Below are 26964 nucleotides of genomic sequence, written 5' to 3'. Positions count from 1 at the left end.
GCCTCGTGTCCCATCGCTCTCTCGCTTTCTTTTCTTTGCTTCCTCTGACAAAACCCTCTTTGGGTTTTTTTGGCTGGCTCTGCCATGGTGATGTTTTGGTTTTTCGTCTTAGTGTTAGCTCTGCTGTTCACTAACTTCTCCCAGGCTACGAGTGAAACGTGACGTATGCCGTAAAGCAGGGGATAGGCGGGGCTTGTACCAACCCGAACACTAAAGTTACAAGTGCAGTTTCAGCCGATAGGAGGCTGCTTAGGGAGCAACGGCCGTAAAATTCGTCCAGTTAAAAGTTGACCTACCACTTTTTTACTTTTTGACCTACCACTAATTTTAGAGACATTATTTTAAGTTCAAAAAGTTGATACTCACCTCCTACAGTAAACATGTTGTGGTCGTCAGAACAGGCCAACTTCTGCAAATCGTTCATTGGCCTACAACCACCACAAACACTAAAAACAGCACATCTTTTATAATGTGTTAGTTCCTCAGAACACAAAGTATATTGAGAAATTCTGAACATCACATACGAGTGGTTTTTAATGTTCTGGTTAGGACACAGGCTATCTCCTTTAAGAATGACAAGGATTTGCACTCGACACGACATCATTTTTCCAGTTCTTCGTACGGTTGACATTTTAGCTCAACCGTTTGTCTGTGGGATCCATATCACGTTTCGCAAATATTTATCTTTGCTTGTAAGATAAATGTTAAAAATGAACTCTGTGAGCCAAGTATGTATTTATACTTCAGCCTTGTCCGTATCCTGTTGCAGCTTGTTTTCACGCATCCATGAGCGGATGTTAGGTGTTTAAGCAAGGCTGTTGTCCTTCTTTCTCAGTGTCCTGACGTGTGGGAGGAAGCTGCTCGGTCTTTGGCCTTCAACCCCAGGCAGTGGAAACGCTCGATCCAGCACGCCCAACTTCAGCCAACCAGATAGCGTCATCCTCCAGGTTGGCCTTTTTCTCTTGCACATCATACAGTAAACTGTCTTCTGCTTAATCCATTACAGTTAGCTCTGACTCACCCACGGTGCACTTAAACACACACACCCTTTTTCCCCACACAGTCATTTGTTTCATTGTCTGCTTTTATTTAGCCAGATTAGTGTTTTATCAAGGAGGCTGCGCCATGCCAAATAAACCATTATCAGATAAGCCTTCCTGTTTAAAATACCAAATTTCATAGTCCCACTCCGATTTGTTCATATGCACATGCAAACCAGATGGATTTTGTGCAAAAAACTTGGTATAAACAACTCAAGAATCTGTGTGTATTCTTGATTAATTTAACTATGCAGTTTGTTTTTATAGGTTAATCCTGTGTACATGTATATGTCTAGATGTGTGCTATTGTCTCGGCTGATGTGTCTGACTATATCGAAGGTATATTGTACGGTTAACTCATAACTTTGATGGTAATAAGGTTGGGCTGGTGTGTTAGTGGAAATGTAGGAAGGGATTGTCCCTCTGCCTGCAAAAGGTCTTAAAAGTAGGTCAGATAGATCTGCAGAGAGCGTGAGAGAGAGAGCGAAAATCTCACAACTTCAAACCCATCTAAATAGCCTTGGGCAAAACAAAGTGCAAAGAATACACGCCAGAAACCGCTAGACCAGTTTTATGATGCACTGTCATGTCAGCAACCAGTAGGTAATTTAGGTTTGTTAAACCTTAGCTTTACAACACAACAATTTTAAGCATCGCAGAGAAATATCACAGTTCTCAGTTTATTTCCAATCAGACTATGACTAAATCACTGTAGTTGCAGAAGCAGTGCAAGAAACCGTGCATGAGTCTCACGCTCCGCAAGCACCTGAGCTCTATCCCTGCAGACCTACATGTGCACCACGAGTCACCACTTCCTCTACACGCATCTGTGTCTTCATACGTTCAGTCGTGACATTTAACCAGTTCTTCATCGTAAACAGCACCCCACAACTATTGTTCCGAATCTGCACGGTAAAACACATAGTTTTCTTTAAAACCGGTCTGGCCTCCGTACAATTCCCACCCCCCTGCTCTGGCCTCCCCCCATACAGACCCTCTTTCTGCTATCTCTGTGTGCCAAGCCAGCCCATAGCAGTGCCAACAGGCCTCTTTTGTACCCGAATGGCACGGCTTTGTCTGAGGGCAGTGGGCTGTGCAGTATAAACTGGGAGCTCAGCCTGGTCCTGTTCCTATTCAGTAGGCTCTGGCGCTTATTAAGGTGCTGGGGTTATTCAGGTTATTCTGTGAGAGTGTGTGTGTGTGTGTGTGTGTGGATTTCCCTTCAGTCACGACCTGCAATCTGCCCGTTCAGCTGCCCCACTGCCAAGATGCATCTGGGTCTAATGGCACATCTGGGGCTCATTAAGACTTCTGAGTAACTACTCGCTCTCTTTAGCTTCTCTTCCTGTCCTGACCGTTACGGCGTTCCTCTGGCTCTGTTTCTCTGACCTAATTCACATTCGTTTTTGCTCTTCAGTTTTCATTCAGTTCTTTGGGATTGTTTAAGATTTTCACAATTCACACCTAGCCAAGAAGCAAAATCACTAGAGAGTAATAAAGTAGTTCATTACCTCCCGCTGATGGAGTTTAAAACACCAATTCCAATAAATACTGAAACTGGTAAAACGGGAGTATTCAAATTTTTACATTAGCACACAAGTTTTTGAGTTGCTTCAGGTAAAAGTGTCTAAATTAATGAATGTAACGGTAAACGCGTATTGGCAACTGTAGGAAGTCCCAGCTTTCAGGTAACAGAGCCAGTGGTGTGGTGCAGACATGACGTATTTTTCCCATACTATAGACTTTTGGAAAATCGCAAAAAAATCTGTGATTAACAAAGGTTTATGATGTTTACATGTTTTGTCTATCAAGATAATCTTTACAAAGTAACACAACATTTGTTACTTTTGAAGCCTAAATACAATCGGCGAAAGCAAACATGAGGCTATAAACAGACTACACTACGGTTGCTCGACATCAACGGCACCACCACTAAGCCTCCGACAACTTTTTCAAACTTCATTAAAAACGTGTTCGCTGGTAAGTAACTAATCCGTGAATGTATCCCCATCCATACCTATGTTGCATTATTTGTGAGGTGACGTCTAATGTCACAGCCAAAGGATGTAGATGCTTTTAGCAACTTGTTAGCAACCCGTGTTTTTAAGACACAATAAAGCTTTTAAAAATCATGAGCGGGTGTGTTTTATGTCATAGATTAAAAACCACAGATCTTATTTCAGTCGATTTACCAAAAACCCCATAGAGTTGTAAAATGCTAACTCGCTTACGGGTTTTGCATGCAAAAATACACATTTTTTTAAATTGTCTATTAAAAAAAATGCATTTCCTGTTTGTTTGGTCATGCACAGAATCAGGCTGAAAATGCAAACTTTTGTGTGATTTCAGTTGAAGAAATTTATGCTGCAGTTTCCATTGTCGTTTTGCTTCATGTGGTTTAAGTTTCAATCAATTTGGTTACCTTTTTTATTTAGAAAATTGTTATAATCTTGCAGACATTATCTTGTCGTTTTATTGCGTATACATAAAAAAGTCATACAATTTTGTGTAGACCTTAGGAACTAATACGATGTATTAGACATTTTGTAGATTTGTTTTTTCTACTTTTGTCACTTTTTTGTCTACTTTTCGCAAAAATGCAAAAATGCGAAAAGCCCTATAAAAATATTTAAATGAAACTTTGTTGCTTTAAAATGTATTAAAAACATCCTGATTTGAGTTCTCATTTAAGTAGAAAGGAGCTGTACCTCTTCGCCTATTGTCTGTACAAAGATGAAGCTGCTTGGACCATAAAGAAGATGGCCACGTGAACGAACTTTCCACAATGGGTCTTGTATTCAGCGCAGTGCGTAATAAGTTCCAGATGGTACATTTGGTATGAAGCTCATGAAACTGATGAGGGACTTTAGTGTTGATCAGCTGTGGTGTGTTCTGCTCTGGTAATAGCTGAAGTGTGATGCTGAGAGGCCTTTGGCAATAGAGATTGGATGGATTTCAAACTGGACTGACAGATGCCCAAGTGTGAAAACGCACCCAGATGTCTGATCATTGAAAACCTTTTTCATTGCACTAATATGGTTTCTTGGGTCCATGTGGCTGCAGTTTCAGCTGTGTGTGTGTGTGTGCGTGCGTGCGTGCGTGATCTCTGGCATTAGTGTTTAGTGGTGTTTCATTTGGTATGTTTAAAACGAAAGCCTCCGCTGTACTTCTCAGCTGACATAATATAGCACATATGGTAACCGCTGCCAGCCGTAACGGTGAACTTCAATTGCTTCGTGTCATAAATCTTCAAATTTAAAACCTGTGAGGATGAGACGATGTACCTGTGATAGCTGTTGGTTTTCTTTTATCTTCTTACCCATTCAAAGGATGTTTAATGTTCTTGTTAGAGGTCAATTTTTTTTTTAACAAAACTCTTGTGTTTTCAGGTGGACTTTCCCACTTCTTCATTCGAAGTGCACTTCAGCACCCCCCCTCCTGCCGAGTTCAGTCCACAATACGACATCTCCCGTCTAGACCAAGTCAGCCAGCGGCACCTACACGACGTCTTGCACAAGAAGTCCCTTTTCTGGTGAGTCAGCTGTCTGACTGAGAGCACTTTGCTTCCTTGTGCAATCCTGTCTTCTAAATGTATCCTAGATGAGGTTCATTGGGTATTTGCTAAGCTTTTGTACCTTTTGAAAGCAATTATTTACATGTCATTCGATCTTTCTAGCTCGGCCATGAACAAGGGTATAAGAGGTAGATATTGTCTCGCTGTGAACAGGTTTGGGTGGTTAACGCTGATAAAGGATATGTAAGGTTTATCTACAGCTGATGACAGTTTCTCCATTACGGAGTTTAGTCTGGTGGTCATGTTTATCAGCGATTCAAAAGTACAATTTCATTTTCAACTCTGGTTAAACTACAGGGTGGTCAATGAAGACATGAGCTGCAGAACTCCAGATCTACAATGTCAGCTGTTTTTACTCATTCAGATTTTGGCATTGCTCGGCATAAAATTCCGCTTTCACACGAGCGTGTCCGTGTGGGAGGAGAGGATGGACTTACGGTGATGTTGAGAAGCTGATCTCAGATGTGCGTAAGAATATGAAGCTCGGACTCGATAAAGACTCTATAGTGATCTACAAACATTGACATGTTCAATCTGTAAATGAACGAACATGGAGATATTCTTAAAGGAATCAAACATTTGTAAATGAACACATGTTGTATATAGAGATGCACTGATATATCGGCCAATAATTGGCATCAGTCGATAATGCCGATAGTTTAAAAACAGCCGATTGTCACTGCATTTTCCTGTCTTCTTTTGACTGACAGGATATATATAGGCAATGAATTTGTGCTCTGTATATGGGAAAATGTTAAGAAACGTCACCAGTTTCATATTAATAGTCATTATTTTAATTAATAACACTTTGAAAGTTAGGAAGTATTCATTTAATCTTCAGAATCTGTATCTGGCGATATCACTCTGAATAATTGTGTATCAGTGCATCTCTGTTTTGCATAATTTGGACTATTACAAGTCCCTTTCAAAAACTCACTTTAATTCCACGTGTTTGCAATATAAATATGTTGTTGGTGTTCAGCAGGGCTTGGTGCTTTACAATAATCACTTTGTTACTGTAGGCAGCTGATGTGGATATCTCCAGCTGCTCCGTTCCGCCTCTCATTTTTTTCATCTCTCTGCTGCTAGTGCTCAGACTCAGCAGGGCTCTTAAACATTTGCTGCAGTGTAAAATCTGGAGCCACACCAGCCTGGAAATATTCAGTCATAAATTGTCTCCAGCTCTCGGATCAAAGGTTGAGTGAATGACACGTGTGAACTCTAGAATCAGGGTTGTGTCAGAAGAAAGTTAATGTTTCATCGCTTCTTTGTTGTGAATATATGAACCACGGTGGGTGTTGACATATTTGCTTTAGGTTAAAAAACATATGCTTGTATTATACTTGCTTGTGACTGGTTTAGAAAAAAACGCCACATTTAGCATTTAGGCACGCTACAGATATAAATGACACCTCAAACTGTGCAGCTTATTGCTGGTACGTTTACTACTTTTCAAAGCAGACGTGCATGCTTTTTTAACAGCCACCAGGCGATCAAATGAAACTCCATTTAGTGTCTAATTGGTCTTTGTGTTGTACACTTCATATTCATTGTAATAATACATTGCTTTTGTTCCAGCAAGAACAAAGATATTCAAGCCCATTAAATTGCACTTTCATTTTATACATTGATTAACAGATGGATCGCAGGGTTGCCTCGGGCAACTGCAGTCTGGAATCAATAATACTCCAGTCCCCTGTGAATTGTGGGATATGTAGTCCCCCAATGACAGTCATGCTTGTTGCCGTGAAGAACATGGGTGTGACCATATAAAGCTTTCTGAACCCTTCCCCCAGTATATGGTGCGGTCTAATGACTCTGTATGGTTGTGGCCCAGCAGGCTCGGCGGTAATGTGATCTGAGGGTCCTGCCCTACGGCTGTCCTCCTTGGAAGGAGAAGCCACGCCCCAAATATGAGTGCTTAAGCTGTCAGAGAAACACGAAGTAGAAGAGCGTATATGTTTGGTTCGGGTGACCTGGCTAAAGACGTGACGTGTCATTCAAATGAACTGGTGTCCACTGATGAGAATATGACCATATGTGGCAATACCCAAAAAAATGTTTTTGCATCATTTTAAGCATGGGATAGAGTCAGAGTTCAGGTTATAGCCTCAGGTGCAGGTTAGTTCGTTTTGGTTAGTCCTTCATGACATTTTTTTTTTATTATTGGAGTCTTTGTTTTCTTCTCCATCGGTGTACAAGACCCTGAGGTCTGACTCGGGAGGTAAACACTGCAGAATAAATCAGCCAGAGATACAGTTTGGTTATTTTCCATGTCCTGTTTAGTCATGTGGGACTGTTGGAAATGAAGACCTAAAGAACATCCATTTTGATGTCTTCATCACAATTTATCTACTGACTTACTTTATCCAGGTTGTCTCCAGAGGACCGGCGTCTGCTGTGGGAAAAGCGTTATTTCTGCCACGCGGAAGCCAGCCGGCTGCCGTTGGTTCTGGCCAGCGCACCCAGCTGGGAATGGGCGTGTCTCCCCGACATCTACGCCCTGCTTCGACAGTGGGGGTGCATGAACCACCTGGATGCCCTGGGCCTGCTGAATGCCACGTGAGTGTTACGGTAACCATGTCAACCACTCTGTTGTTGAGCTGGAGGCTAAGTGGAGCTTGACCGTCGAGTTGGCGACAGGGTTGATTTGAGTAGACCATGAAGAATTGACCTTTGCTTTTGTCCAACAGAACACATGTGCAGAAGCCAGGATAGATAATCGCATCCAACACTGTAATTACTGACATGATTTTATAAGCTTTAATGGTATTACAAATATTAACGCAAGCAGAATTACATGGTAGAAAAACAGGTCATACCAGCTTAAAATCGTTTAAAAAAAGGTTAACCAGGTCATACGGGCTTAGCCAAATGGGTCCTTTAGCTGTAACCATGTTTACTGAAGTGGTCCTGCTCATCATCGTGTTTACTAAAGTGGCCCAAGTGGTCCAGCTCATCATCAATGATATAAACTAACTTGGACTGACTTGAAATCATGTAAAACTGTCTACTGTCAGCAGCTGGTTTTTATTTCGGCATCTAACATATACCCTCAGCACAGCTCAAGAGCTGTGATTTTTAACTATAGACTTGTTTTGGGTCCATGTAAATAAATGATACAACCAACATTTACGTTGCTGTGTGTTGTTGCATTGTGAATCAGCCTTTTGAGTTATGTCAATGTTTTTAAACCAGGTTTCCAGATCAGGAGTGTCGGCACACGGCTGTGCAGTGGATGGGTTCCATCTCTGATCCTGAGCTTTTAGACTTTCTACCTCAGTTAGTACAGGTAACAGGCCTTTTTCTTGCTCTCTTCCTGTTCCTGTATTGCTTTTATCCATGCATATTGTACTTTCATTTACTTTAAGCTGTTTTATCTATCTGTCTGTGTTTTACATTCCTTACCTTTTGCTCCCCTTTTCTTTGTTCCCACCACCCATTTAATAACCAGCTCTTAAATGCTTTCGCTTTCTCTTCTTTCTGTCTTTTTGTGTTAAACAGGCTCTGAAGTATGAGTGTTATTTGGACAGTCACCTGGTACGGTTTCTGCTGAGGAGGGCCATAGGGGATATGCGAGTGGCTCACTACCTCTTCTGGTGTGTCATCTCTCTCTGATTTACACTGGACAGAAAAACAGTTCACATATATTAGGCATATGAGAAACCTAAGAACCAGGTTATGCTGGCTCACGCTCTTAAAGGAACCGTTCACCCAAAACTATAAATTCTGTCATTTATTCACCCTCAAGCTGTTCCAAATCTGATGAACACAGAGAAAGATATAACAGTTCTTGGCCACCATTGACTACCATAGTAGGAAAAGATTCGTTTCTTTGTTCTGTTGAACACAAAATATATTTTGAAGAATTTACGAAAGCAAACAGTTCTGGGGCACTTTGGACTACCATTGCCTACCATAGTAGGAAAAATAACAAAGAACTGTTTGATTACAAGCATTTTTCCAAATATCTCCTTCTGTGTTCATCAGAAAAACAGATTTGTTCTGACTTGTGAGTGTTAAACTGCTACCTACATTGATGTGATTGAATTTTGACCATAGCTGATGTGATTTACCTTCATTACAACGAGTATATGAAGACTTGAGATGCAAAAGCCCTCACAGTGCAGTTAGAAATGCTCTTCTAAAATTAGTCCAATTTTTAGGTTCAGTGATTTCACTTTAATGGATATGTTCCATATGCCAATAAAGTGAAATAACTTTTTGATCAGACTCTGATCCTTATGTTAAGATGAAAAACGTCAGACACTTAAAATATATAAAGACTTCAGATGCAAAAGCCTCTATGCATGTATGAAAGAGTGTTTCAGATGAGTGTGACATTGGTTCACAGCGCCATCTGCTGTACAGCTGGAGTAATTTTCTCCTGGGTCAGTCAGTACACCTCATAGTAAAATCTTTGTTTATTGTCTTTTCCTCAAAAACTAGAGGATGTTTATTGTCATTTACTGGTAAACTAGGGGATGTTGATGTAATTATATTTTTTATCATTTAAAATAAAAACGGTATCTATTCATTGTGTCTCCGTGTGTCTAGGCTACTGAAAGATACTCTACAGGACTCTCAGTTCAGTGTGAGGTATCAGTATCTGCTGGCGGCGTTGCTGTGCTGCTCCGGTCGTGGATTAAGGGAGGACTTTGATCGGCAAGGCTGGCTGGTTAATATACTGGCTAAAGTGGCCCAGCGGGTCAGAGATGCATCGCCTTCATCCAGACAGGTCAGCCTTAACCTTCCTCACTTTACCTAATGTCAGTTAGACTCTTTTACACCTAGCACTAACAAATTTAGCACCGATGATCAAACCACATGTTTTCTATATTGTGTCTCCAACTACTCCAAAATCTGCTCCTCCCCATCAATCATGCTTGACAACTCAAGCAATGATTATTCTTGTATTAGTGATATATTTACATTTTATAGAAACGTGAAAACACCTTTTTTGCACTATGCTTCCCTCTCTTTTTAATATCCCGTCACACACATTTATGTACCAGGTGTAAACAAGTCTCCATACGTTTTCATATCTGTGATCGATTTGTAACTCAAAAGTAATTTGTCAAATACAACATTCTTCTAATTTTGTTTCAAAGCTCTTGCTATTTTTAGTTTAAAAGAACAAAGTCTGTGCCAAAACCTAAAGGGGATTGTATTCTTGACACCATCTGGTCACCACATTTATTTTCATTCGTCTTTCCTCTGATGTTCAGGCTATTCTCCGTGAAGGTCTTGAAGAGGTCAAACACTTCTTCACTGTGAACAGCAACTGCCGACTTCCCCTCAGCCCGGGCCTGCTTGTCAAGGGCATCAACATACAGGTACATACAACATCTTCCTATCACGTAGACATCTCTGTGAAGCTTTTCAGGGTCACAACAGGTCTCTCACACTTCCTCTCTCTGTAGTCTTGCTCCTACTTCAACTCGAATGCGGTTCCCCTGAAGCTCTCATTTCAGAACCAGGATTCTCTGGGGGACAACATCAATGTCATCTTTAAGGTACCTGCTGTGTTCGTTACAACTCGGTTTTTCTGATGCTTTTAGATGTTCCTCTTTGTCACCTGTGGTCGTGTTCTCTCGCTCTCTCTCGAGCGCTCTCGATCTCGCTCTCTCTCTCAGTCGGGCGATGACCTGCGGCAGGACATGCTGACCCTGCAGATCATACGGATCATGAATAAGATCTGGATACAGGAGGGGCTGGACATGAGGATGGTCATCTTCCGTTGCTTCTCTACTGGAAGGGGCAGAGGTAAGGACTCAAAAGTGCCGACTTTGGTTTATAATCCTTTAAGACATGTTGGAAGTATAGGCCTCGATTTTCAATAAAGCACATCCTTAATAGTAAGTACAAAGTAAATAATAAACAGAACATGAAAATATGCTATCTGAACGGTTGCACCAGTTGTTCCTATTTGACAGACAATTGCTGATCTGCGATTTAATGATGTGAATTGTTTTAGGTTCCATTTTCATTTTTCTGTACTTTTTCTTTTTAGGCATTGTAGAGATGATTCCCAGTGCAGAAACCCTCAGAAAGATCCAGGTTGAGCACGGAGTAACTGGCTCCTTTAAAGACCGTCCGTTGGCAGATTGGTTACAGAAACACAACCCCACTGAGGAGGAGTATGATAAGGTAGAACTGTGTTCTTTGTGGTATCTTCACACTACAAAGCCTTGTTTGACTAACTTGATGCGTACTAGCACGCAACAGTTTTGTGAAACATTTCAAAAGCTCCACCGCTGCTTCAGTTGCATCATGTTATTATATCTCATGTGCTAAAAACATTTAATGTGCTCCGAGATTTGGGTGAAGCCAAAGTGTCATTTCTGCACCACCACTATCACAAAGTAGAATTGAATAAGTATTGATTGTTTCATGAACGCCCATCGGTCATTTGTTGTGTGTCTTCACAGGCTGTTGAAAACTTTATCTACTCTTGTGCTGGTTGTTGCGTGGCTACATACATTCTGGGCATCTGTGACCGCCACAACGACAACATCATGCTGAAAACTAGCGGACACATGTTCCACATTGACTTTGGCAAGTTCCTGGGGCACGCGCAGATGTTTGGCAGCATCAAACGGTAGGAACACAAAAGGAAGATGAAAGAGTTCTCTTTGACCCAGATTTGGATTTGTTGTGGCAGAACAATGTAGAACATTTAAGAGTTACAAGACCGGCTCTGCATTGCAACACCTGGAATGTTTTTCAACTAAAGCAGATCTGAGTGTTGATAGTAAATACATCATTATTGTTCTCTGCAGGGACCGGGCACCTTTCGTGTTTACCTCTGATATGGCCTATGTCATCAATGGAGGCGACAAGCCATCCAGCCGTTTCCATGAATTTGTGGATTTGTGTTGCGAGGCCTATAATCTCATCAGGAAACATGCACATCTCTTTCTTAACCTTCTCGGCCTGGTGAGTCCACAACAGTTATTGCTTAAATGAGGGTTTTATCAGTGTTTTCGTGGTGGTGAGTTTTTCTAGAATTGCATTGCATGTTAAGTGCCTTAAATAAAAATACTACAAGTAACCTCTCGTTTGACTGCAGATGTTGTCCAGCGGGATACCCGAGTTATCTGATGTGGATGATTTGAAATATGTGTATGATGCCCTGCGACCGCATGAGTCAGAAGCGGATGCTACCATGCACTTCACCAGGTGAGGACATCTTCCAGCACCTTAAACATTTGAATGAAAAATGAGACTTACATCGATGTAATGTGTATATATTTATAGTTTATCATTAGTTTGTTCTCAGAGGCGTGTGGGAAGAGATTCTAGAGTTCGGTTTCTGTAAAAGATTGCCCTGTTGTCCGTTTATCTACTGGCTTATCTCAATCATCTCTCCTGTCCTAGGCTGATCGAGTCCAGTCTTGGCAGTGTAGCCACAAAGCTGAACTTCTTCATCCATAACCTGGCACAGATGAAGTTTGCATCCTCCGAGGAACGCCCTGTTCTCTCATTTGCTCCACGCGTCTACACCGTGAAAACGGATGGCATGATCCGCAGTCTGTTTGTTTGCAGACACATTAAAATCTGTACCCCAAGCAAGGGTTATGTAAGTCGACTGCATTTACGCTGCATTGTATCCCAAATGCATTTCGTTTTTATATCATAATCGATATGCCATTCATGACATTTTTCCTCTCTTTGCAGTCTTATGTTGTGAAAGTGGAACGGGAAGGTCAACAGGGATCAACTTTAGTCCAGAGGACCTTTGAAGAGTTCCATGAGCTTCACAGTAAACTTCAGCTCATCTTCCCATCCTCAAAACTACCCAGGTATTATAATACGCCTTTTGGTAATGTGAATTATATCACAAGACCTTAGTGCCTTGAGCTTCAGAAAAACTCTACCGTAGTGGAAAATAATGCAGGATTCTGCTGTCAATGGATCTATTTAGTCTGGAAGAGATAAGTTCTCAAACTAAATGAAAGCTGCCATATTTAAACAACTTCACAGTGCTGTCAGCATTGCCAAACTTCTCGCAGTCAAGCACAAAAGAGTATAATGTATAAAAAATACGTGAAGCGTAGTAGCTATAATATGTATTGTAATACCCCCTTAGCTTTCCCAGCCGCTTTGGGATTGGTCGATCTCGAGGGGAGGCCCTGGCAGACAGGAGGAAGGAGGCGCTCAATGGATATGTTTGGCATCTGATCCATGCTGCTCAAGAGGTGGCACAGGTAAGCTTTGACCTTGCTTTCAACACTGGGTTTTTAGCACTGGACCCTTTGTCATTATTCATGTTATTCAGGTAAACATATGTAAGATATGTGAATTATAATCTTAATATCATTATTAACCACACCAACTTTGACTATTGTTTTTTTAATAGTCAGACGGTATTGGTCAATAGGAAGATACTACCCGTCAGGAATTGGTTTCAGTTTGACTGGCATGTTTCTTGGAATTCAGCCACACGTTCTGTGAAAACATAAACGTGTTGTCTGTAAACAGCCTGCCCACAGGTCTCTTATCAGTATCATGAGCCACGTCTGTCATTACCAGCTGCCAAACTCTGTACACTTTCAGTTTTCTTATTCCTGTACCCTGTGCAACCAGTTCGCATAGCGTCCATATTGCAGCGCTTGTAAATCTAAGGCTGCTCCCTGTCTTGGTATTTGTTTGCTTGTTTATTTTGGTACCTGCTTAGGAGTTAGTTGTGGTTGTCCATCAGTAACGTAAACCCTCTCCTCTTACCTTCAGTGTGATCTGATCTACACATTCTTCCACCCTCTTCCAAGAGATGAGCGGGCGGGAAGCGCGGGAACTATTGTCAATGCTCTCCACAATAAGCCAGCAGGTTCATTTCCTTATTTGTCTCTTTACCACACTCTCGCACACACCCATGTGAATATTAACTGTGGATGCTTTCACATATGATGAATTCAAAGTTCATGCGTTTTAGTCCACAATCACGTCAAATTGTTATGAGTTAGTGTAATAGTCATGGAATAGCGTTTCGGTGCATCTGATTGGATTAAAATGACTGTGACAATGAGTAAGTGTCGCACCCTGTTACTGGCCAGAGTTTTATCTTTAACCGCTAGTGCAATATGCCTGCAATCACACAGCATGTACTCTGAATGCAGGGTCAACCCGACTCGAGTAAGTGCTTCTGTACTTCACTCCCTAGGAATTTATCACACCTAGTTAAAAATTGACAGTCTTCGTGTGTAAAAACCTGCTGTCGATACCTTGGAATAACTTTAAAATATTGATGCTTTCTTATAAGCTTATTTGATATCAATGTAGTAGGACGTGGTCCTAGATCAACATCCTTGTTCTGGGAAAGATAATACGATTTTAAGTGATTTAAGGATCAATGTCAGTACCTGTCTTGGCAAAATCTGATCTGTGGTAAAGGTTAATGTTCAGATTAGTGTCTTGTTAGTCTGGGCTGTAAAACTGTTCTCAGAAAATCCAATCACTTTATTTACTTAATCCACTTTAACTATGCCTTGTAGACACATGCATGCAACTGTTCAACACTAAAAACGGTTTCTGTTTTCCAGATGTGTCTTGGGCTACTGTACCTGGCAAAGTGGCAGGTGAAGTGAAGCTCTCGATTTTGTACAAGAGCGAAAAGCTTTTTATTATGGTGATGCACATTAGAGGCTTGGTGAGTATTAGATGGGTGAAGTTTTCATATTTAAATTAGGACAGGTTGCATAACATGACCTCATCCTCAAAACAGTATACCTTGGTTTACTTTTTATAAAACAAAGGTTTTGGTACTGTGTGGGGCTGCCCCCTTCATGTAAAATCTTAGCCATGCAAAACTGAGAACCCCTGCTGTATTATAATCTAACTAATGGGTTATGCACCTTTCTTCAGCAAACTCTACAGGACGGAACGGATCCAGATCCGTACGTCAAATTGTACCTCCTCCCTGACCCTCAGAAAACTAGCAAGAGGAAGACCAAGGCAGCCCGACGTACATGCAACCCCACTTATAATGAGATGGTAAATCAACACATGAGATTGATCTGCCTTCATGAATCTTCAGATTAGCAATGACATTTATATATGCACAATTTAGAATCTTTTAGACTGTAAATCGTATTATATTGTATTGTCATTGTGTTAAATGTCTGTACTAGAAGCTTCCAACACCAAAGAAAATTCCTTGTGTGTGCAAGCACACTTGGCAATAAAGCTCTTCTGATTCTGATTCTGATTCTGACATAATCTCCTCTGTCCTTTTTTGGTAGCTGGTGTACGATAAGATACCACATGGGGACTTGCAGCAGAGAACCATTCACCTGCGAGTACTGAGTGAGGGAGCATTCTGGGAAAATACCCTGCTGGGCGAAACCATCATTCCCTTAAAAGACATCATACAAGGCCATCGCTGGGTGGATTGGCACCAGCTGAGCTCTAGGGGCTCTGACATAAACCGCTAACAGAGAATACTCAAAACTGACATGCACTTGTGTGGACAACTATTGGAAGTGAAGAGTTTCACTGATGTCCATCGCGTTCATGTGTTTGCGTCCATCTTTGCTTATGGGTCGGGAAGTTGAAGATGCCCAGTTGCTCAGAAGGCTGTTTCCCCCAGTGGGGGTGTTTGTGTGGTTTTTGATTCTCCTACCCAGGAGATGTGTAGACTCTGTGATGAAGCGTCATCACTTGATACTGTTCTAGTGGGATTTTGTGCACCATGTTAATCAGACCTTAGATTACAGAAAGAGGTTCTTGCTAACACGATGAGACAAAAACCAAGGGGTGGGGATCTGTTTGAGGTCTGCTGTCCATATCCTTTGCTGTCCGGAAACGTTAAAATTTAAGTTATTTTCTTTTTAAGATGTTTCTTTATTGCAGCTCAATTTTGAGCTATTCTGTGTCTTGTGACATTGGTTATGTCTTTTTGTATCAGATTTACATTGTAATTAATAATGAGGGACTGCTTTCATATTGTTAAATGACATTGCTTGTGACGCTTACCTGATAAAATGAAAAGGAAAAAACACTTAGTTGGTGGTTTGAAAAACAAATGTCTAATTTGGGCAACTTGCTTTAACCTGTTGCAGTGGAAATTTCAAAACAAAACTGAGTGAATGCAGATTTTTGGCTTGGTGTAAAATGGGTGATAAGATAACATAAAAACAAACCCAATGATGAAGTGCATGTACACTGTATTGAACAAAAGACACAAACCCTGAGGAATGAGGATTGTTATTTTCTTTTCATAGGTCTTTAATTTCTTGATTATGTCACAAAAGGTGTTGAAGGACTTGACCTTAGGGTCATTGATTTTGTCTTACTGGTATATAAGCATAATCGACAAGAAACTTTCTTTTTGAAAATGGTTGATTTGCATGCTGTGAAATACTACTGGATAAATATTGCTTTTTTGCATTTGTTTGTCAAGTACATTGACTTCACGTTTTTCCAAGTTTTATTGGTTAATTTAACTTTTTTCTTGGTTGCATTAAAAGGGAGTAAAATGAAAGCTTCGACTATAGTCTGTCAGTATTTCCATTCCTCCTTTTAATGTCAAATGGCATGTAAATTTAATGCTAAATATACAGCAGTAGTTTCTCTTTCCCTGGGAACCCAATGTAAAGATTTTAAATTCTGATTTGCTTTACTTTGCACTTAGTTTAATTTGGAGAAGAAAGAAATAGCTAAAGGTATATTGAATGGAATAATAGAGAGATTAGAAAATTGTCCAGTTTAACCAAGTGGCATTGTTTTGTGTAGCTTTTGCCTTTGAAAAGTACATCATGGCAGGAACCTATTAAATTCTTTAAGTAACCTACAAATTGAAGGTGAAACCCTTTGTCAAGGTGCTCTAACAATCCATTAGCCTTAAGCAAGGTGTAGTATCATCCAGGTCAAAGGAGTGTTCTATACCTTTTTCTAACAAGACAAACCAGCTCCAGTTAGGCATGCTAAAATACACTTTCAAATGACTTGTTATATGACAGTTTCCTCATTTTCATGCATGTACCATTCCATGCAGTCCAATAATAGAAAATTATTTTTGGAAATAGTATCTTTGTCAATGTGCAGAAGAGTGTGGGAACTTTTATAACATCTGTGACCCTAATTTAAATATTGAAAGAGAATGTAAGAGTAAACCCAGTATGCCAAGAATATAATTTTGATGTGAGTTATGGATATAAATGAGCGTTTATCCCACTTTCATTTTAAGAAAAAATGTAAAGCGTTCTGTCTAATTTTAAAATGTTTTTTTTTTTTTACTTTATTTGCACTTAATAAATGCACAGGAAAACTTATTTGACTACATTTGAATGTTTTGGCTTTGGCTACCATTTTGCCTTTATTTTTCAACCACTGCTTATTAAATTTCTACAAATGTGGTGCAATTAACACAGTTGAATGATGAAAGTAACACGAAATGTCTGTTTGTCTGGTGTATTCACACCAGTTCCCCTCTTTCAAACATGTGCCATTGACCACAACAATCTGCTTTATCCCATATGCTGTTTTGGTTCACCCTGAGGTAAGAATTACATCAGGCTTGAGTTCATCAAGACTTAATTGCTTGTCTGAACGTAGACCTTGTTCTTCCACATTACTCATTATTGTTCAGACAAATCTCTAGAGAATCATGACTCATCCATCAGTGTTAATATATATTAATACATCCCACTGAGAGTACAGTAAATTAAGACAACCTGGGAATAAAATTAAACTTAAAGCTTTCATCTGTATAGCATGTAAATAAAAAGCTGACACTTTATACACTCACATAAAATGCACTGAAATGTTTAAAGCGCTTTAATGCAGACTTTGGTTCATAACTGTGTATCTGGGCCCGTATTCTCACAAAACATTTTATCTTAATACTAAGAGCTTTCCACTTAAAAGCTATTCACAATGCTGCTGAGAGCAACTTTTACTAAGGAACAGAAATAAATGTTAAGCTAAGTAAAAGGGCGGGGTTGACCTCATTGCTATGGATGATGTCAGCAAGTTTACTGACTATGACCACAGTGATTGGCTGATAGAGGATGGGTCTCTGTCAGTCATTTAATCATAGAAATATTATAGTATAGGGGTCTCATGCTGACATATTTAAATTAAGATCTTAAAACAAAAATGTAGTCATATTCAAATAAAATGTTTTAATATTTATTGCCGTATTCAAATTAAGATTATAAAATATACACTAAATTACTAATTCAACAAGTGAAGAGTTCATTTACAAGAACTGATAACTCGATTTTTTTCAAAATTCAAGTTTTAATTGTGCATTCCAATTAATATGAATCAAATTGTTTGTTTTTTTATTGTTTTTTATTAAGTAACAATAACTTTAAAAAATACAGCTAACAAATACAACAAAACACAATAAACAACATGATTTTTGAATTATTTTAAAAAAAGAGTTATCTTGTGCAAATAAACTATATGTTCATATAAAGTAAATGTTCAGCTAATTGTAAGCATTTTGCCTGTCTCATTAACAGTTAGCAGATATTAGTAGTCTTTATGGTTGAACTCATTGTCATGAAATCTTTCTAAAATGTTTAAGTTTCAAGGTAGACTGCCGGTGTTACAGCCATTTTAGGATTGTTGTGAGTTGGTCTTAGTGACTTAGGAGTCCTCTTCACTACTCCTAACGTCTCACAGTTTTAGGAGCTAGTTTTAGTGCTAAAAAGCTTTGTGAAATACTCTTAGCACAAAAAATTAGGAGTCCTAAATTAGGACAGACACGACCATTATTTTTAAGAGTTTCTCCTAAATCAGCAAGTTAGGAGCTACTTTTAGCCTTAAGATGTTTTGTGAATACGGGCCCTGATGTCTGTCTGTTCTGCATAACAGAAAGAGGACATTATGCTGTTTTTAGTATGCACTAGGGTTGTCACGGTACCTTTAAACATTTTGTGAATACGGGTCCTGATGTCTGTCTGTTCTGCATAACAGAAAGAGGACATTATGCTGTTACTATGCACAGTTAGGAGGGAAACATTAACCCAGTTCCAGAGATTGTATGCAGTTACGTTCTCTAAAAATGTCTTTTCCGAATCAATCCACAAATAGATCTGTCAGACGCATGCTCAAAGTCACGCTTGACTGCATTAGTAAAAATGTTTTCTGTTCTCACAGAATGTAAAGTAATAAGATGTGACTGGACAAACAGTGTCGCATTAAAAATGTACTTTCTGTATTCATTGCAAATCATGCACTAAATATCTTGTATAACACGTCAAGCGCTACGGGAGATTAATATTTTAACACGGTCCCTAACCGTTCTGGACTTCCTGTACTTTACAGACGCTCCCTTACAACCTTTTCTGATGAAATCTCTCCGCTTTAGCTCCGCGGCTAGCTCCGAAGAGCGAACGAAACGGGAATACCAACGAGCCTGAACGCAAAAGTATTTCTATTTAAAGCTAATTTAAGGTGAAACCTTTTTTCCCATCGTATGGGGATCGCCTAGGCTCGTTTTTGGTGTTATAGACGTTTTTATAGTATTTTTTGAAAAAAAGCCGAATGCGGTGACAAGACTGGCAGTTGAGGAACATACACTTTCTTCTCTCGGACGACAAAATGGCTTTTGTTTCGAGCTTTACCCTGGAATATACTGGTCTACATTGCTCTCATACAGCTTCAAAACACCTTTCCTGACCTTCTGTCGTCTCTACAATTCCCTCAAGCCGAAATAAGTTGTGTTATTTTCCTCAGGACAACACAGTTGCCGTTAATACTGCGGTCAATATGGACGCTGATGGTAATGTTACTCGCTGGCGCCGGGTCGGACTCAACGCGCAATAAACGGCATTTACCGTTTCATGTATCCAGAAGAGTATTAACCAATTACTCATGGAGGCTGCCAAGGGCTGAAAGCAATGAAAAATGAACCGTTTTACTTTTCTCGTAGCTAACATTTAGCCAAACGCAAATTTGTGTTTTAATATTTAAGCCTAGTTTGCGACTAGCTGCGTTAGCCAGCTCAGTCTTATATCTCAGTCCATATCTAATTTGTGTTTGACAGACTGCTCTTTAGTAAACGTTCATATTAACAATGAAAGAGTTCTCTGTAAATCCCAGCACTTTTATGCAAATGAGCAGTTGCTAAAAGGAGTAGTCAGCTTGTTAATGTTAGTCTAGTCGTAGTCATTCTAAGGAAAACGCATGTTCGGAAGTATGAGCACACATGGACACTTTTCTAAAGAGGACACGCGGTCCGTGCGTGACAGGAGCCATGACAGCTCGTGGATCAGCGTGTTTTCTCTGGTCTCCAGGCCCGCATGGTCTCTCCTGCAGAAATACTTACCAGGAAGAACCCAGGCTGCATTTGATATGAAGTCAAATTTGGATATGAGAAACTCGCTAGTTGGGGGTCTGGGCGACCCCTCACTGAAAGTTGCATACCTCCACTGCCAACATGAAAACGCGGTGTGCGCGTCTCCCGGAGACCCGGAGACTCCAGCCTGGTTGACTCATGATTCACTGAGCCAACTGGGAATCCAGGACACGGTACAGAAGGATTTCAACATGCAAAGGAAGGTATCAGTCGGATACCTTGGAACGGCGAGAAATTTTCTCAGCCAGGTGTTGATGAACGCGTCCACCACGCAAGAAAAAAGACTGAAGGGGGCCGAGCGATGCAAACCGGAAGTCGTTTGTTGCGCCGATACTGCGACCGCTCGCTCTGCCAACAGCTGGTGGTGGGATGGACCTTTGGGAGCTGAGGACAGCCCTCAGAACGGGCTGCTAAATGTACCGCAAAATACAAACGAGACTGGTACAAACAGGCAGCATTGTGGAGAACACCACAGTGTTGCCTATTGTCAGAGTCACTCGCAGGCTGCCATCGCCATGACGACTGAACTTTGTGTATGTAGGGATGATGGAGCATCAATGCACAACGACAGCGCTGGACCCTCGTGCTCCAAAGAGCTGGTCCACAATGCAGGCCTACACACGGAATCCCTTACAAACTCATACCAGCTTACCTTAGTAGATGATGAGCAGCGAAATGTTTTTCAACCTCTAGTTTGTAATAGAACCTACAGTGAGGTGGCAGTTCTGACCCCAGATCAGGATAATGGCTATTCTAGCTTGGAAGAAGAACACTCAAATAGTAAGCTTCGTAGTATGAGGCTGCTTTCTGAGGAGCAGGAGGTGTCAGAAGCAGATGGACATGTTGCCTCCGGGGACAGCTCTTCACACAGTAACACTACAGGGAATGAATCTGTGGAACAATCTCATACTGAGTCTGGCGACTGCCAGGATGAAATTCAGCAACAGGAGAAAGATTCAGAGTCTGAGACTGACAAGACCTTGTCCGAGGGGCCACCTCCTATATCTCCAGCACCTGAAGACCTGCCCGTTTTGCCCAATCCTCAGTGTCAAAACAAGAGCATCGCCTATATCATGGGCAGCCCTTGCAGTGACGAATCTGAGGATGATAGCGATTGGGACAGTAATGATGATGATGATGATGATGGGTTTGACAGTGAAGGTTCATCCCACCTTTCAGAGTCTGAAGTCAATAGTGACGATGAATCGGATACGGATGAAGAGGATGCAGACTCTGAGACGGAGAGACTGTGGAATTCTCTGTGCCAAAATGAGGACCCTTACAACCCTAGAAATTTTACAGCTTCGATGAGGACAGCCTCCAAGCCAAACCCTGCTACAGAATCCCCGGTCTCCAAGTCCCCACCGGCGCATATGTCCTCCCATCTTTCACCTTCTCCTTTGTCACCCTCGCTTTCTGAGAATGAGTCGAGCGAAGAGGCTTGTGAGGTGGATGAGGAAGAGAATCTAAAACTGTGGAACTCCTTTAGTTGCCCAGCAGACCCCTACAGTCTCCTCAACTTTCAGGCCCCAATAAAGACTCGGAAGCGTCGTAAATCTTGTCAAAAGAAGACACCGCCTGGAACGCCAAACTACAAAAGAGAGGAGGCTGAAGAGAGGTTGGACAGTGGATTTTCCGAGATTTCCTCTGGGCCATGCTCGAGTGGTGTCATGGGTGTTCAGCTGAAAAAGGTTTGTACTTTTGATCAGTTTACACTTATTACATGCATGTTCTGAACTGAAACTGCTTGTGTAATGTAGTCATGTAATGTTGTGTTTGCTTAAAAGGTGTAAAGTATTAAAGGGTGGTGTTGGAGCTTAAGAGCACTTTACTAATGTGTTTGGAATGGACGAATGAATCAGATGGATAAAATTACTCCTTTCTTGACTTTGACTCATATACATGTTGTAGTGTTTAGTTGCTACAGAGATAACAAAGTGCCTCCACTTTGTCATTTCAAATTACCAAAAGGTTTAATATTATGATGTGTACTGTAAAACTCTGGTAATAAAGTCAGTGTTAGAGTTGAGAAAGTAATTTTCTGAGGCAAGTTCAATTTAAATTGTCAACAGGCACAATCTGTTCGATATTATTAAAGATGGATAAGCTATGAAGACTTAATTGCCCCTCTGGAGGAAATTGAGGCATTAAACACAGGGACAGTGGCCTAAGAGATGTAGATTAGAAAAAAAGCAAAAAGGATCAACTGAGCAAGATACAAAACAATGTAAAACAGAATAAAGAATAAAGTGAGCCTTGAAAATGGTGAATAACAGTTATAAGACTATATTGTCCTCATCTTAAATCCAGCCTTTGTCTTTATAACAAGTAGAGTATTTATAAACTCCTTTAATCCTCTCTTCTGTAAAATGAATGCTTGCAACACATTGTTTTCATTGTATTTGGCTTTATATCTTTGCTATATTCGTTGGCAACATGGCTGTAAAAGCTAGTCTGTGAAAATGATGTAAAGCCATGCAATATCATTTTTATTTTTTCCCTCTGCCTGTTCTAATATGATGCAATGGTTCCATTTTGCCATCTCCAAGGAGACAGGAGTTAGTACTCTGCCCATTACTCATTATCACTTGATGGTGTGGTGGATTTCATGACTCTGGCATCACACTAGTCACAGTCATTAGCTTTGGTCTGGGGATAGCACTCCCAACCACTTAGATTGAGGGAGTTATCCATCATGTACTTGCTCATTATTTTAACAATTAAGTGTGCAATTACAAGTTACTTAGCAACAGTGAGACTGTGAGTCTGGAAAGAGCATAAAAAAATAAAATGTGCAGCTGTCTGTTTTTCTCTAACCTTTACCCATGTTCTCCCAAGAGAATCCACTGTAAAGCAAAGAAGAGATGAGCTTTCATGTATATTTTGATTCCCATATGTTGGCAGGTTTAATGATTTCCATAGCCTGTGGTTTATCTGTCACTGTCATAAAGTGGTGGCACAAAGATAGCTTTTTAAGGAGAAAATGGCAGCATATGGGTCGCAAAGTTTTAATGACACAGTATGCAGTGTTATATAACTCTAATAACTTTGTGCAAAGGAACAGTATGCTAAATGAGTTGCAGTTCTTTGCAATGTCTTTAAAACTCTTTCTCGGTCAGCAATATAAAGAATTTTTGTTCTTTCACAGGTTCAATTTGTTGAAGAGGTGGAGGAATTCTATGCCAGCAGTGATGAGGACCGCCATGGCCCCTGGGAGGAAATTGCCCGGGACCGGTGTCGTTTTCAGCGCCGTGTGCAGGAAGTTGAAGAGACTATCAGCTATTGCCTTTCTCCAACATTTCGCTTGGTCGTTTTTCAGAGACTATTCAATGCTAGTTAATTAAAAGCCTTGTTTGTTGTTTGACAATAAATGTAAACAATGAATAAGGAAGAATATATTAATAATTTAATTCAGGGCGTCAGGAAAGCCCTTAAATGTTTCAAGGGCTCACACGTCACAAATACAAGAAACTCTGAGGTTCCTTACTTAGCTAAAGGTCCACGTGTTTTGTGCTGAACTGTTGAGTGGATTTTGGAATTATGCATTTTGTTTTATTTTTTTACTTTCTCACAAGTCACACTGTCCTTTCAACCCCTAACTACAGTAATTTCATTTTAAGGAAAAAAAGAAACTGAAGGATTCCCATTAAGTGCAAAAGAAAACCAAGTTTTAAATAACTGTTTGACTTATTAGATAATTATTTGATGGTGTACAGATATTTTACAGAAATGCACACAACCTCACCTGTATGTGGGAAGCTACATTTATGTTAATTTAATTTTAGAATTGTGTTAGTGGAAGAATATTTTTTGGGGAAAAGAAAAGCTAAAATAACCCATGTTAAGTGTTAACTTGCATTTTCTGTTGTTTTCATCTAGCAGGTCTCTTTACAAACCCCTTGTGTTGTAACCTCAAAGCCAAAGATAACATATGTCTGCTCTGAAGAAGATGATTAAGCCAGGCCTCAGTATTTGACGCTACAGGGGCGTGTCGATCCCCCAGAGTGACACTCATTACCCACACTGAATCTAGTGGTATTTTGCCAGAGCTGAGCAATGCTTCAGTAACTGTTCCTGTGTTAGAGTGAAGATATATGGATGTGGGCCTTAGTGCAATATATTTGCATGATCCTAAATGGAAAGACTGTCTTTTCTCTATGACTAGATATCGGACAACCATTTTACTTAATATGTGGGAATCACTGTTGTGTAACGGGGTATTTTCTCTGTGCTTTGAACTGTGGCAGCTGTGACATACAGTAAAATCTTGACTCTAAGGGTGAAATGCAGGGACAAAATGCATGTTTTTGATCTGAACTACATAACATGCTTGATGTTGAAGCATAAAGGTAATTTGTTAATCACTATAATCAACAAAGGCATTTTATTTTTGTAATACATTTTAACAGTTAAGCATCTTGGGTTTGTGACAGAAATATTAGTCCTAATTAACGTAAATTAAAAAGTAATGCAAGAAATTTGACTGTTGTTTACTCTTGTCATATTTATATTGCAATTGTACACTAAACTGCATCCGATCATACGCCCCAAACTGTTTGTTAAAGCTTAGCACGTGGCTCAGTAGCTTTGTTCAGAGCAACAGTTATTTATTTGAAGATCATTTTTATTTTATTATTCTACAAAAAAAAAACAGTGGCAAGTGAAAAGTATCAAATATTTGTAGTGTCCCATATTTGAATCACCAATTCCATACTTATTTCCACCCCTGCATTATAAATTCACAATAACTATAAACTACAACACTCCATGTACACTTATACATTATACACGAAGGTCTACAGGCCTAACAGACTTTATACAATATAAGATGAACAAACCATCTTATCATGTTAAAAATAGTCTGTTAGTTTATGTACATATAAATCATATGTAGAAGTTTAAAGAAGAATAACGATTTTTAGACACAAGACGGAGCTAAGGTTCTGTATTATATAGATGTTCGTATTGCGTTTAACGTCGAACGCGCTGTTTAATATCTGTGAGTTGTAGGAAGTATCCAGCGAACATGATTTCCAACAGCACAAATGATCCCGCCTCTCGAACATTCTCATTGGTCAATGGATTAGCCCAGGAAGTGCGTTGAGGTCATACACCGAATCGCTGTGGCAATGTAGCACACAGCTTTCTTTTTGCAAGATGGGGCAAAAACCCTGATATAAATATTTTAAGCGCACAATGTAGCACTTAATCCTTCATAATAAGTTCCTGCTTTTATCAATTTTCCTATCTATCTTCTATGAAACGCATAACAGACTTCCCGCAAGCAGACCTTCAAATTTGACCGTGTGTGGGCTGTCATTGGGCGTGCCGTCTGAGAGGCCGAGCACAGTGCCAGCTGAGCCAGCGACTCGACAAAAATGGAGATCAAATGAAATAAGGACGTACATTTAGGTGTGGAGTTTGCGCTTTATTTGTGTTTTTATAACTGTCGTACTGCCACTTTGGATGATGGGATGTGTAATTTGGTCGCACATTGTTTAAATGAACTGCTCATGTAATGCTGCCTTCACGTGCTCTCAAAAATTCGATATTAGAGGGTATGCATTGACGTCACTTTCCCACGTGAACACGCCGGGGCCCCCTCTCCTTGAGTGGTAATGGTAAAACTAACGCAAAATGGCTGCATTCAATAGGAGGAACAAAAACCGGGACTAAAACACGCAATTATTTGCTGAAACTACAAGCAGCTTTACTCGACGGTGATCCATACGACTACCTTAGGACTTACAAAGGAATCAGGTGTTCTTAGACACTCAAATGTTGCGGGGAATTGCGTTTCCTTACATTGTAACCGTTCATTTTGAGTTTTACCACTCAAGCAGGACCGTTCCGGCGTGTTCACGTGGGAAAGTGACGACACGTGCATACCCTCTCTCACTTTAACCCGAAAGTAACGTCTGGATTTATTAAAAGTATTTAATAACATTAAAACATTTAGTAGCATTAAAACATTACAAGCATCTGCTGACATTAAAAGAGCACCGTTCCATAAATGATTTCCGGGTTGAAGTGGGAATTACAAGTTTTCCGGCGTTTTATGCTTCCAACAATACACAAAAATCTACAAACTTAAGTTGTATTGTGAAAATGTATTCTACAGGCACTCAGATCATCTTTAGGTACATTTAGTATTGTATTATATTATTATTTTAGAAAGAATTAGATATTTTAAAAGCCTGTATGTAAAACAGGTTTAAAGACGTGTGCTTACGTTCCATTAATTCTGTTCAGGCACTAGAGGGAGCTGTATACCATCTGATGATGAAAACGTCTTCAAAAAGAATAAATGCTTTTGTATTTCGGTAGACTGTTCTGTAAATGACCTGCTTTCACATGAGAGAGAAAAATATGTTTTTGGGCCTGAATTCTTTATTGAATAAGACAAATGATGACAGCTCCAGAATCCCTCTGTGTTTAACTGTTTTAGAATCAGTGGCCCCTCTAGAAACAAAACACAATGTCATTGCAGTAATCTTTTGTATTCATAGTTAAATCTCAGGCATGTCAACATTGTGAGCGTGAAGTGATGTGTGTTTATCAGGGGCCTCGGCTCTGGCCGAGTGTGCTACAGTTGTAAGCGTGTGGAATGTGAGGTATTAGAGCAGATGAAATCCAGCTGTACATTCAGCAGCTGAAATATGAGCATGATCACGAGCCACTGACTCCACGCTTACTGTACTGGGGGCAATCTTTCTCTCTATTTCTTAGGTCAATATTTTTTTAAACAATAAAAATATTTTTTATTTATTTACGCTTAACACTTCATGACAAATTGTAACTAGTTACAGCACCTAAACTTGTGCACTTTCTGTCGTTGACTACCTGCGTTTTGACCTTTTTAAAATGTTTCTTAAAATGGATTTTTTACATGTATTGTACACCGTATAACTTCTTTAATCACAACCTGAATCACTTTAAAATAATTCAACGTTATTATAACATAAATAAAACATTTAACTTTATAATATATTGTGCTTTTTTTATCAGGTATTGCTTGGTGTTGTCGATCTAAACTGGGA

The 26964-nt window shown here is 40.0% G+C and overlaps 2 protein-coding genes across 2 annotated transcripts in view; both read left to right on the top strand.

Moving 5' to 3' along the window:
• pik3c2b (phosphatidylinositol-4-phosphate 3-kinase, catalytic subunit type 2 beta) overlaps positions 1-16254 on the top strand; it is a 34694-nt gene extending 18440 nt beyond the window's left edge. Inside the window, exons 14-33 of the mRNA XM_057361925.1 lie at positions 836-947; positions 4430-4572; positions 6988-7176; positions 7813-7906; positions 8119-8213; positions 9172-9352; positions 9843-9950; positions 10038-10130; positions 10251-10380; positions 10628-10764; positions 11046-11215; positions 11397-11553; positions 11687-11796; positions 11995-12196; positions 12295-12419; positions 12707-12824; positions 13348-13444; positions 14157-14263; positions 14479-14607; positions 14856-16254. Coding sequence (XP_057217908.1) covers positions 836-947; positions 4430-4572; positions 6988-7176; positions 7813-7906; positions 8119-8213; positions 9172-9352; positions 9843-9950; positions 10038-10130; positions 10251-10380; positions 10628-10764; positions 11046-11215; positions 11397-11553; positions 11687-11796; positions 11995-12196; positions 12295-12419; positions 12707-12824; positions 13348-13444; positions 14157-14263; positions 14479-14607; positions 14856-15047 — 2689 coding nt within the window. The 3' untranslated portion in view covers positions 15048-16254. The remainder of the gene's footprint in view (positions 1-835; positions 948-4429; positions 4573-6987; positions 7177-7812; positions 7907-8118; positions 8214-9171; positions 9353-9842; positions 9951-10037; positions 10131-10250; positions 10381-10627; positions 10765-11045; positions 11216-11396; positions 11554-11686; positions 11797-11994; positions 12197-12294; positions 12420-12706; positions 12825-13347; positions 13445-14156; positions 14264-14478; positions 14608-14855) is intronic.
• Positions 16255-18903: 2649 nt separating this feature from the next.
• LOC130571566 (protein phosphatase 1 regulatory subunit 15B) lies at positions 18904-24395 on the top strand. Its single transcript, XM_057362644.1, has 2 exons — positions 18904-21615; positions 23073-24395. Exons 1-2 carry the CDS (start codon positions 19753-19755, stop codon positions 23262-23264), a joined length of 2055 nt encoding a protein of 684 aa, XP_057218627.1. The 5' UTR covers positions 18904-19752; the 3' UTR covers positions 23265-24395.
• Positions 24396-26964: the final 2569 nt, after the last annotated feature.

This window comes from Triplophysa rosa, linkage group LG20 (assembly GCF_024868665.1).
Source record: "Triplophysa rosa linkage group LG20, Trosa_1v2, whole genome shotgun sequence".
NCBI lineage: Eukaryota > Metazoa > Chordata > Actinopteri > Cypriniformes > Nemacheilidae > Triplophysa > Triplophysa rosa.
This window is presented reverse-complemented; position numbering and strand designations above follow the sequence as displayed.

Coding starts and splice junctions, on each gene's coding strand:
- LOC130571566 (XM_057362644.1), top strand. CDS start 19,753: ATGTTCGGAAGTATGAGCACACATGGACACTTTTCTAAAGAGGACACG. Junction 21,616..23,072: donor TGGGTGTTCAGCTGAAAAAG/GTTTGTACTTTT, acceptor GTTCTTTCACAG/GTTCAATTTGTTGAAGAGGT.